Source organism: Chaetodon trifascialis, chromosome 10 (genome assembly GCF_039877785.1).
Source record: "Chaetodon trifascialis isolate fChaTrf1 chromosome 10, fChaTrf1.hap1, whole genome shotgun sequence".
Taxonomy (NCBI): Eukaryota; Metazoa; Chordata; class Actinopteri; order Chaetodontiformes; family Chaetodontidae; genus Chaetodon; species Chaetodon trifascialis.
The window spans coordinates 10,530,821-10,543,548 of NC_092065.1; the positions used below are offsets into that span (position 1 = coordinate 10,530,821).

The window sequence follows — 12,728 nt, forward strand, 5'->3', positions numbered from 1 at the left end:
TGCTGCTCTTTTGTGGATCAGCCCACTGGCTGCAAACAGCACCATGGTCTGGGCCAATTAACACTCTTGCAGCCATGCCACAGCAGTTTGTCAGGTGTCTGCTCGTGCCGTCATCAGAAAACACCACCAGAAAATATCTAACAAACTGCGGAGTAATAGTAATGATAGTAGTAGTAATAGTAGTAGTAGTAGTAGTAGTAGTAGTAATAGTAATAATAATAGTAATAGTGCTGCTGGTAGTTGAGTTGAAAGTACAGCTGAATTTTGAGCTGAAATTGAATTCTTGCAGACCTTACCCTTTCCTCTCCTCTATAACTTCCTTTAGGCTTTTAAGAGAAAGACAACGCATCAGCTTTGAGGTCACCTGGTCATGTCTCTCTATCAGAACCAGAAAAAAAGCTCCACTTTAGGCCACTAAAGAGTCAGTTCTCTGTCCCAGTCCCTGCCGGGTGTCGGTGGATAAGCCCACAGTGTGCGTGCAGCTCGGTGACCTGGCCGCCGGCAAAGAAAAAAACAGTTAATGGAAGTCTGTCCACTAGTTAATGCAGCTGCTCCACATTAGAGGCCGAGGTCTCCCGGAGTTATAATCCGCGCTGGAGGAAGAAATTGCTCATTTTGAGAGTGAACCTGCAGACTGCAGCCTGACTGAGTGACTCTGCTCCTGATGTTGGCTGCTTCTCTCCATCAGGGAGAAGGTTTACATTGTAGTGCTGCCTCCCTCTCTCCCTCCTCCCTCTGTAACCGGAGCGGAGGGCATTCATATCACATGGTCAGCGTGTGTGTGTGTGTGTGTGTGTGTGTGTGTGTGTGTGTGTGTGTGTGTGTGTGTGTGTGTGTGTATAAAAAAAAAACTTTCAGGGTTAAACATGACTGTTAAAACTTTCCCCATTTATTGCTTATTCTTTTTTGTGCAGTTAGACGCCACACACACACACACACACACACACACACACACACACACACACACACACACACACACACACACACACACACACACACACCATGCACTTTTGTACACACATACATACACACAACCTGTTTTCCTCAGTTATTACAATAGCTGTATTGCATGTCTGTTGTTGTTGTTGTTGTTGTCTCATAAATGCATGTCATGTTGTGTATGGCTTACGTACACACTGATTTCTCCATGTTATTGTATGTAAACCTTGTTTGTTTCATCTCTTCCTGTTGTCATATTGTCTGCGTATTCTATCTCTTTCTCTATCTGTTATCTGTCAAATCACCATTTACTGTACACTACTGTAATATATGCACTGATAAAAAAAACTCAAAAGTCTTTTGTCAAAAAAGTACACACTGGTGAAAACAAAGTACATCTACTTAATTAAAGTACAATTTTTGTGAGGTGCTTTAATTTATTTGAATTTGAAATTTCCATGTTATCTTTATACATACAGTATATCTCCACTACATTTATTTGACAGTTACAAGTCACTTTAAAGATTAAGTTTTAATATAAAAACAAAAGATCGGTTTCTAAAGATCAGATTAGATTAGATTCAACTTTATTGGCATCGTCAGAGTGCAGCACAGAGACAACGAAATGCAGTAAAATATGACCCACGGTTATAAATTAAATTTGTCTTTAAAGCTCACTAAGATCTAAAGGAGTAGACGGGAATCAGAGGGTCTCCAAACTTAAATGCGAGGTGATTACTATCTATCATTGTACTCAATATGTTGTTTATACTCCATTATATAACCACAGTCTACAGTCAATTAAAGAAAGATAATCCAGTCTATAACACAAACAGGAGTTATCATGCTGCATAATGAGCACTTTTATTTTGACACTTAAAGTACATTTTTCTGATGATACTTACATACGTTTATGTTCTAAATGCAGGACTTTTACTTGTATAGTACAGCCATATCTTTCTGTTGTTGTATTGCTTCTCCAGTGAAGGACCTCAACACTTCTTCCACTACTGCAAATACATGCTCATATCAAATACATTGCAAAAGACCAGTAATCATCAGTGTCTCGTGGACACTCCAAAGATGGTAACTCCAGTGCTGGTTTGTATCAAACGTAACAGACACAAGCTTCAGCAGGTTTTTACAGACCAATTAAAAGGCTGTGTTGACAGACGTCATGTGACTTTCTGCTCTGACACTGAACAGACATAAAACTAACAAAAATAACCTGTAAAACTTAACTTCCAATGCTCACAGTGTTCAACCTGAATTATTGATGCATTAGGATAAGCAGTGTTTTCATGTGTTTTCATAGTTTTATTGAGGTGTTTATTAATTATTAAATTCTTGATTTGCAAAGAGTCTTCAGATAGATAGATAGATAGATAGATAGATAGATAGATAGATAGATAGATAGATAGATAGATAGATAAGAAAATACAGGCCATTTTGAAATGAATGTGACATGACTGAAACATATTCATACACTGTGGCTCAAAATAGCTCCAAAATTTGGATGAGCCCAGAGCGAGTTTTAAATGAAAGGGCAGCGGCAGTTACAGCCCGAGCTAACTATCTCTCCTACCAACAATGTAAAAGTACTCCATTACTTGTGAGTAGAGAACAAAGGGTCAAATGTAAGTACATATACTCAAGTTCTGGTCTAAAGTGCAGTTTTGAGGTACTTTACTTGGGAATTTCAACTTTATGCTTTAGTACTTTGATTGTACTGCATTTCACAAGGAAACATTAGAGACTTTACTCCACTTCATTTTGATATTTTGGTGACAAGTTAAATGAATGAATGAATTAGAGACAAATTAGAGACAAAATTGAATTTAGAGACAAAACATCATCAATTTATAATACATGATGTATTATTATAGACACTGACCACCTCTACAACATTGTAATGCTGTTAAGTTAATGCATCAGTAACAACATAATAATGCAGCAATTGAAATATATTATTAATACAGCATTATGTAACACTGACAGGGGCTATTCTGCATTCAAGTTTTACTTGTAACGGAGAACACTGTCATTGTTATTACTGCTATTTTTACATGAGCAAATTATTTGAATTCTTTTGATACTGTATAGTACTGCAAGCAATATGTATTTACATATCTAAGGCCAACATACTCATTGTAGATTACTGTCTCAACTAAAATTATGAATGCATTAGTGTGGTAATAGTATTATTGTTTCAGGAGCAGGTGCTGCTCAGACTGACACTGCTTTATGTTCTGTTGGGTAGTTTATCTGCAGCACTGTCTCATATTTGATGAGGCTCTCATATGTTTTCAATGTACAACTTGAATCTGACTAGAAAGTTTCAGCCAGATAAATCCAGTGGAGTAGAAGGTAGAGGAGTAGAAGAGTGGAAGGTTTCCTAAAATGGAAATACTCAAGCAAAGTACCAAACTACTAAACTTCAAAATTGTCCTGAGTTACTCTGTCTCTGACTTAATTGAATACTTGACAATATCAGACAGGTTTTCTGATTGACAGCCTGTTTGCTGGATGTGATACTGAGGAAAAGCCTGGAAAAGCTGCTGGGGTCAGATGTGCAGTGCTTCTGTCAGCCTGATGAGCTGTGGCAGAAGAAGCGGACAAACAGGGAGACAGGCTGCACGCTGCTTGAGGATAATCCTGTCTGATATGCTGAAGACCAAAAGAGCTGATTTGCAAATTTCTGCATCGCATTGAAACGACCCTGAAATGACACAATGGACTGTAAGCAGCAGACAGACAGACAGAGACCTCGGGCGGTGGATGGATGTGACCGCTGAGGTGAATGTGTTGAATGCAAATGAAGCACTGCATGACCCAACTGGTGTGGGAAACATGTGGAAACACATCCTAACAATTAAAGAAAAACTAATGTAGACATTAACGGCCACCTTTTATAATATACCAAGAGCAACACAACAATGATGAAATACCAGAATTTGGTGTTCGGAAACTGTTGCATATTTTTCTGGATTCAGCACAGGACTGTAATGATATGTGCTGTCCCATCCTCTAGGTTGAATGAGGACAGGGAAGGTGTCTCCTTAAAGGTGTCTCCTCCATCTGCACCATCTGCTGGTGGAGGAGAGAACTACAACAGACCAATTTCATAATATATTAGTGGCAAATTCAGTTGGAACTTGTAGCTTCCTTAGCAAGATCTTCTTGCTCCTGTCTGTCTTCTTAGGCACATGGTTCTGTATGTTGATACTGTAAGTTTTCTTCTTGTGTTTCTAATGTTCCTGTCTATGTGGTTTGAGGCGCAGTAATGGCGGTTGTTAGTATATATTTTGTTTTGTGTGTTTTAAATGTTTGCATGTATGCTGCTTGAAACATAATGCTGTTATCTTGACCAGGGCTCCATTGAAAAAATTAAACATGGGTAAAGACAATGTCTTTAACCATGTAAGTTTCTTATGTAAATAAGAATATATATATATATATTGAGTTTGATTGAATTAACCAGTCTTAGTATATTGTACTATTATGAAAGCCTCGTTATTTTTACTAGTATCTTTCAGTTGAACAGACTTAAATACATAAGGCACAAGTAAACATTTTCTTGGCAGTCATATGTTCTGACTTCTAGAGCAGCTTACAATTCAACATATTATGAAGTCAAGATATCTTTGTACACATGCACATCCTAAGCAGCAATGCAATGCACAAACTGTCAAAAAAATAGACAAAATATTACTAATAAAAAAAATTATAATGATGGTGATGACACTAATACTAATAAACACAAATAAAATGTAATAATTGAAATTGAAAGAATCTAGCTAAATCCTACTGTTTTAATCTACAGTAGGTGGTGGTAACAAACTGCATTTGGCTCCGATCCACCAATAAAATACAAAAGAAAAAGGTGACCATGCAAAGCAGCAGCTAATCTCATTAGCCAGGAGAACTCCATTCACTTTGCTGATGTTCTATTGTCCCAATGCTCAACATATAAGACGACATTGTTCGATTGGAGTTGCGCTGCCAACATCAATGTCGTGGACAGCCAGAGATGTGTGCCCTGGGACACTCTGAAAGAGGGGGAAGAGCCTTAAACTCATACTGCCACTCAGCAGGTAGATGCACCAGCTTATCATCAAGTGACTTCAGAGAGTGAACCCAACAGTTTCCACCTCTGGACTAACATCCTCTTCTTATATCTGCCCCATAGCTGCACAGGCAACAGACGGCCCATGTGAATGACCCTTGCATTTCTTTAACAAGTTAACATGGCAAAATCTGGTCTTTCCCCCGCCCCCAGGAGTGCTTATCTGATCATGTCATTTTTGTCCCTTTTTGGAAAACAGCGTACCACCAAATGATGCAGTCAGAGCAGATACTCACTGTGGCACCTGGCACAGCCCACACCCAATGCACTAAGACTGTGTCCTTGCAGCTGTTGTCCTGTTTGTGTCCAGGAAACTGAACGCTTTAGGTCTTTAACATAGAGTCTAATGAGTCTCTTCAAGAGCTCTTTGGGACTGGGGACGAGATGCAAATGAAACTGTATGTAACACATGACATCCTGAAACATCAGACACAACATTGGGTCCCTGGTCACTGCACTTGCTTTGGCAACCCAAACCAAGAAAATAAATCTGCTAGCAATTCTATGATGGCTCTAGACTTAATGTTTCTTAGAGGAATAGCCTCTAAAAATGAGTAGGAATAGTGACACAATCTACAATGACCACTTTAGGAAAGGGCTTTTCCAGCGCATGCACAGCAATCAGTGGAGTTGCAGGAGCTCTCTGATTAGGTTTCTCTACCAGCTGCCAAGAGTGACAGAAGCCACAAAATGCTACCACATCTTAATGGCCCTAAGCCTTCCAAGCTTAGCTTTCCAAAGTCTGATAAACATCTGTAAGAAGTGAGGTTACATTGGTCAACCACTGAAGTACTTACTGCAACAGACCAAAGGTGGGTACATTTTTCTAGTTGTAGTTGTTGTGGACTGAAGTTATCATAAATTGATGTGCTCTGTATTTTCTGCCTTTCAGATTCCTACTCCAGTATGAATCAGCTGACTGGTCTCATGGAGGCTTCCGGTCATTTTGAGGATAAAAGGCATCTCTGTGAGAAACAAAGCTATTAATGCTCCATGATTCCCTTCAGATTGTACAAACAAATAATGGTTCACAAGTAAAATACTTGATAATACTACTCAAAAATGTTAACTGGAAATATTATGTTTTCTGTGTCTTGTTAGGACATTGATGATGAGGATTCCTTTCTAACTAGATAAATAGATACTTTTCAGATTACTAATACAAATGTCAATCAACTAATAATTATATTTTATTATTATGGATTAAACTATGTAAAGTAGCTGAATTAGCTCCACCTGTACCAGCTGCAGCATTAAAGAGATGTGCAGCACACATTAATGCATCAATAAGCAGATTCCAGTCACATAGTATTATTGTGAAAATGGCTATTTTACTTTTGGTACTTTAATTTTGATGCACACTTTGAATGCAGGTCTTTTTCTTAGAACAGAATATTTGTACACGGTGGTATCGTGATTTTTTACTTCAGTAAAAGGAGTACTTCTTGTTCCCCCGTGCACAGTGAAGGAGCTGTGAGATCGACGTGTCCCCGCAGACTCTTTCCGTCTGAACGCACAGATTCTGTAATATTCAGATGAGCTCTTTATTGAGCCTATTGCACATCAGCCAGTGGTCCAGGATATACTGTACGCCGATTGGCCCAGAAACCCTCGAATGATCGGCTCGGAATTTGTACTGAATGAGTGGGTGAATGAGTCCGTGAACATATTGTGGAAGACACGGGATGAATTTGGGGATGTTGACGGTTTAAAATGGATGTGAACGGAAAGGGAGCGCGCGAAGTGAGGCGATGTGTTACTGTGACTGAACCCCGAGGAGAGTAGCCACAATCCGGAGTGTGTAAGTCTGACATATTTCTCATGTTCATGCAGCGGGCCTGTAGGCTGGACAGCCTGCCACCCGCTGTCTGCCATTAATGTTGAATTAATCGATGCTCAGGCGATAAACGGTATTCCATAGACTCTTTGTGGCTTCGTATGTCCGCTTTGTGTCCTGTTTTTACACATTAACCGCACATTATGATGGACTGCATGCGACTCACTGCTTCCACGCGCTGCCATTAAAATGAAAAGTCTGAAGCGCACTTGCGGGCTAAATATAGATTATGTCCAGAATTTAATTATCTGATGATGTGCACTTTGCTTTTACATTCATAGTTAATATCGATAAGTACAAATGATGCCAACTTCATAGGTGAAAATCCGCCCTGCCTCACCAAACAGCCTCCTGGTTGTCGGATTTCATCATCAATTATTAGTGAAGATGCTGCTCGGCTCTTTGTCTTACTTCACTTGTGTTACAATCAGCCGGGTGGTTAAAGTAAAGAGAGCAACAGGTTAAAAAGCTCTTGCTGTGAGTGCTGCTCCCTCTGCACAATCTGTGGCTGCAGACTGCCAGAGGGCTCTTAAACGCATCATTTTCACATCCAGGTGTCAAATTTTGTGGCTGACTGGACCTTTAGTGTGCAGGTGGAACCAGGCCAGAGACAGCAGTGAGGATGGGAGGTGGAGGCCAGCTGACGGAGCCAGGAGAGGTGGGCAGCGGTCGGGCTGCTGGTGTTTACACCTGGGAGGAGGTGCAGAGCCACTGCAACAGGAATGACCAGTGGCTGGTCATAGAGCGAAAGGTTTACAACATCACACAGTGGGCCAAAAGGCACCCAGGAGGGATTCGGGTCATCAGCCACTACGCTGGAGAGGATGCCACGGTAATATGCTTTTTTGATTATTATTATTATTATTAGAATGAACACATTTCCTGAGAATATAAGTGGTTTTTGTTGCGCTGGTGTCCATAAAAGTCAGAGGTGGAATGTAAATGCATTTACTCAAATAATGCACTCAGAGGTTCTTTACTTGAGTATTTCTACTACATTTATCTGACAGCTGTAGTGCTGAGTTCCTGAACTGATTCACATTTTAAAGGTTTGCACCCTTTTCGTCTTGTGACCACTTACAAAAAAAAGCAGTGCCTAGTTGGGACTCCTTGCCATCTTTCAGTTGTCTGAGTTTTTAGCCGTTCAACGAAAGAGAAATTTTCTATTTAAACTTGTCAGATATTCATATGTAGTTAACTGTTAAAGGTCAAAAGTGGTAAAATGATTCAATATTTTACCGAAAAATTCAAATACTGGGAAAAAAAGTCTAAGAAGTAAATCCAAATTTGTGCCGCAGAACTTTGTTTTTCTTCTTCTTTTGTGTCCCATTAATTATCTTAACATCGGTCAGATTTATCATGTGACCCACTGTGGCCCAGACCCTATGATGATAATACAGTATGATAATACTTCTGTTGTCTTACTTAAGTACAATGCTGACTGCAGTACTGTGTTTTCATATTGTTGCATTGGCACTTTCACTTTAAGCAAATGATCTGAGCACTTCTTCCACCACTGATACATGTGCATAACTTTTAATTCACTGCATCACTGACTCATCATGTCTGTGTTGCAGGAGGCGTTCACTGCTTTTCACCCTGATTTAAAGTTTGTGCAAAAGTTTCTGAAGCCCCTGCTGATTGGAGAGCTGGCATCGACAGAGCCCAGCCAGGACCGAAGCAAAAATGTGAGTGTCAGATTCTTCACATAACATTATTCATGCAGCGGCTTTAGTGTCAGTGTGACAACATGGCAGGATGAACACCGTGCACTGAAACACCTGAGGAAAAGGAGGAGGTCACAACCATTCACACATCTGTTCTGTTATTCATGAGTCTTACAGTGTTCGAGCACATCTGAGATTCTGGACGCTCATGTTTCGTTAGCTGTTCAATAACTCAAGCTGTCTTCACGCCTTCTTGTTCTTTTCTGCACCAAAACCCTGCTGCACGTCCTCGAATGCTACTAGGTGACACATTTTTCTAAAACAAATGTCACATCAGTGCATCACATCTTGTGATCTTAACAGAATGTGTCTATTTCTTCTCCTCTGCTCTCAGGCAGCAATCATACAGGATTTCCACACTTTACGCGCGCAGGCGGAGAGCGACGGCCTGTTTCGAGCTCGGCCTTTGTTCTTCTGCCTCCACCTGGGTCACATACTGCTGCTGGAGGCCCTCGCCTGGCTCATCATCTGGCTCTGGGGAACCAGCTGGACGCTGACGCTTCTGTGCTCCATCATGCTGGCAGTCGCTCAGGTGATGCCAGCATTATTATGGCTAAATGAACTGTAAGTCAAATTCTGCTTCTAACAAATACTAAAACGCTGTTTTTTTCTTCTTCTTCTCTAGTCGCAGGCCGGATGGCTGCAGCATGACTTTGGTCACCTGTCAGTTTTCAAGAAGTCTAGCTGGAATCACGTGTTGCAGAAGTTTATCATCGGCCATTTAAAGGTAATTCGTGTTCTCTGTCCTACATATTTCTTTACCAAAAAATCAACGCCGTTCATCAGAATTTTTCACATAAAAATCCCTTCATTGCCTTATGCCTTCTTTAATTTCATATGCACACATCTATGAATATGCAGATATCCCCGCCTCTATCTGAACCCATCTCTCCACTGCTCGCCTGCAGCAGCCTGCTCCATGTGTCATATGCACTAAAATGACCTATCTTTCTAACACTATTCTAGCAACTTATAACATAAAATAAATGCTTTCTTCATTAATAACCACAAAGTCATGTGAAGGTTTCTGTCAAAATTATCATAATGAATCATCTAATTCAGCCTCTTAGCTACCGGACAAACTGTGTGAGTAATGTTTGCTGTAACTTTCTTCATCAACGCACTCAACCCATACAAAAAGTCCTTTCAGCATTTGACATGAATCATCATATAACACAGGACACAGTCAACGGATAGAACATAAAAATAGACTTCCTGGTTGACCAGCATGTTGGCTCGTAGTTGCTGTGTCTCCAGGACAAATGGATGAAGCAGTAACATCCTTCAGTATAGGTTTTATGGCAAGCAGTGCTCTGGAAAAAGGCTACTGCAGGCTACAGCCTCAGATTTTCAGATCATTTGACACCTGACACCGCTCGTTTTTCCATAGTTGACAGGATTGGTTCTTTAGGTGTGTTACACATGAAACCCTGCTGTCTGACTCAGTTCTTGGGAGATTGTCATTGGTCCGCTGCAGCTCCACTCACTCCGTTTCACTCATGCTGTCAGGTAACATGAGGGAAACACCATATGAACGCGTTAACAAGGTCAAAAGCTTGATTTTCATTGGACGGCTTCTTTAAAAAGATTGTTTTCTTAGGGAGCCTCTGCCAACTGGTGGAATCATCGGCATTTCCAGCATCACGCTAAACCCAACATCTTCAGCAAGGACCCTGATATCAACATGCTGCACGTCTTTGTAGTTGGAGCCACTCAGCCAGTGGAGGCAAGTTACACAAAGCTGATATTTGTGTTTTCTTAACAGAGCCCTTGAACAGCCAGTATTAAAAAGCATTCAACCTTCCACCAGCTGCATAGTCTAACTCTGCATTCCTCTCTGTTACAGTATGGCATTAAAAAGATCAAATATATGCCCTATCATCACCAACACCAGTACTTCCTTCTTGGTACGTCTTCTTGGAGTCATTTAAAATAAATGAAACAGTAGAAACTTCACAGGACTAATCTTATCTTGTCTCTTTTAGTTGGACCACCGCTCCTCATTCCAGTTTACTTCCACATTCAGATTATTCGCACCATGATTTCCCGCCACGACTGGGTGGTAAGATGCCGTCTTCAGATTTTTTGTCTGATATGTATGTCAGGTTACAGGTGCCTGATAGTCCCATTAATATTTCAATATTTTTAAGTTATTACAGTGAAAATTGACAATGCAGCATAAGAGATGAGTATCAGTCAGTCATGACTCTATATGATATATAACATATTTAATAAATCACATTAATGTTCTTGTCTTGTGAAGGATCTGGCTTGGTCTATGTCTTACTACCTTCGCTACCTGTGCTGTTATGTCCCCCTGTATGGCCTGGTTGGCTCAGTGGTGCTCATCATCTTCGTCAGGTAAGTCAAAACTATTTTTGGTTTTGGTTTCTGACACTTTTCTTAGAGGTGAATTCTTGATTAAAAGGGATTTTGTGATAAATTACATTTTTTCTCCATCATGCACACGCATGTCTTGAAACATGCTTCCCCAAAACTTGCACCCATCTCTGTAAACCTCACGTTTTCCCACCAAAAGGCAACTTTAGATTCATGGTATAAAACATAATTCAGTGACTGCCGTTGTATTGTTATGAATGACAGGTTTTTGGAGAGCCACTGGTTTGTGTGGGTGACTCAGATGAATCATCTGCCGATGGACATCGACCACGAGAAGCACCGCGACTGGCTGACCATGCAGGTATCCTGCTTATTGTGAAACACTCCCCACAGTCACCTGTAGGTGCCGCTGATGTATTAACTGCACTCCTGCGTCTCATCCTCTACTCCAGTTACAAGCCACCTGTAACATTGAGAAGTCCTTGTTCAACGACTGGTTCAGCGGACACCTCAACTTTCAGATCGAACACCAGTAAGTCAGCGATTGAGTCCAAAGAGCACCAAACAAAGCACCAAAACAAAGCTCCTGCAGCACACAGTTATCACCATCAAGTGTTATTTAGCCACATTATTGCAGTGCAGGAGCTGTGTCCCAGCACACAAAGCCCTGAGCATTGTCTGAGGAAAGTACTGAAAATCATAAAGTCAATAACTCAACACTTTATGAAGCAGCAGCCAGCCGTCACAAGCTGACACTGCACAGCCAAACACTGTAGTGCCATTTCATGGTGAACTAAAGCTTCAATGATTGACTAGCAGACAGAATAAAAAGTAATTTACACTTGCATAAAACCAATTTAATGACATGTTGGATGCTGTTACATTTCTTATCTTTTCCTTTTTTTTTTTTCAAGTTTGTTTCCCATGATGCCGCGCCACAACTACCACCTGGTGGCCCCGCTGGTCCACGCACTGTGTGAGAAACATGGGATTCCTTACCAGGTGAAAACCATGTGGCAAGGCCTCGTTGATGTCATCAGGTAAATCCAGTGACAGTAGTAGACTGTTATTTACTGGAAGGATGAGACGCACTGAGTTTGTCAAAAGCCACTTTTTTCCAAAATAAAGGTAGAACAAAGGGCAATCAGCCACTTGCGTGATAGATTCTTTCTACTGAGTAACTGATTTTTTGTGTTGGATTTTTTTCTTTTTCAGGTCACTGAAAAACTCTGGGGACCTCTGGCTCGATGCATATCTTCATAAATGACCAATCTTATTCTGTACACGTTACCTAAACGGAGTGACCCTTCTCTCCTCCTGTGCATCATGCATTGATTGTATCTGGTTTTCTAAGCTGGATGGCATCTTGTGTTGATTTTATAATGACAGTGTGGGAATGAGCTTTTCTTATCTAGTGTTGTGGTTCAGTCTTTTCACATCCTGTGCAAGATTTTAAGTGCTAACAGGATTTTTCGCTACATTTCCTTACAGTATCTTGAACAATGGTATGGTGTTATAAATACAATAGTGAAAACTGATTGTGAGTTATTTAAAGTGATGTTTTTTCTTTATTTATCATGTGATATTGGTTTGAATAATAAAATATGACAATTATGCAGAAAAATGACAAATCCTGTTTAACTGAGGATTAAAATGTTCTGCACTTAATTTTCTTCTGTCAAACTTCTTTACTTTCTTCTGTTCTTACAGTAAACAATAAAGAAACTGTATTGACTGTTTCTCCACCTCTGGTGTTATT

General features: G+C 40.4%; 1 protein-coding gene across 2 annotated transcripts; it reads left to right on the plus strand.

The window, feature by feature from the left end:
* Positions 1–6,512: 6,512 nt before the first annotated feature.
* On the plus strand, positions 6,513–12,713 carry fads2 (fatty acid desaturase 2). Of its 2 annotated transcripts, none has more exons than XM_070973161.1 (13): positions 6,513–6,866; positions 7,489–7,734; positions 8,480–8,590; positions 8,964–9,161; positions 9,255–9,356; positions 10,230–10,355; positions 10,476–10,536; positions 10,615–10,691; positions 10,893–10,990; positions 11,234–11,330; positions 11,422–11,501; positions 11,884–12,009; positions 12,185–12,713. In XM_070973161.1, the coding sequence occupies exons 2-13, from the start codon at positions 7,525–7,527 to the stop codon at positions 12,234–12,236; spliced, it is 1,338 nt and encodes a 445-aa protein (XP_070829262.1). In that variant the 5' UTR covers positions 6,513–6,866; positions 7,489–7,524; the 3' UTR covers positions 12,237–12,713. The 2 variants fall into 2 exon arrangements, with proteins under 2 accessions (XP_070829262.1, XP_070829263.1); XM_070973162.1 differs by having other exon boundaries at positions 6,750–6,866; positions 7,496–7,734.
* Positions 12,714–12,728: the final 15 nt, after the last annotated feature.

Excerpts from the sequence above, each read along its gene's own strand:
- fads2 (XM_070973161.1), top strand. The coding sequence starts at position 7,525 with ATGGGAGGTGGAGGCCAGCTGACGGAGCCAGGAGAGGTGGGCAGCGGT. Across the intron at positions 10,537-10,614 it reads ACACCAGTACTTCCTTCTTG|TTGGACCACCGCTCCTCATT; the intron begins GTACGTCTTCTT and ends TGTCTCTTTTAG. Across the intron at positions 10,692-10,892 it reads TTTCCCGCCACGACTGGGTG|GATCTGGCTTGGTCTATGTC; the intron begins GTAAGATGCCGT and ends TGTCTTGTGAAG.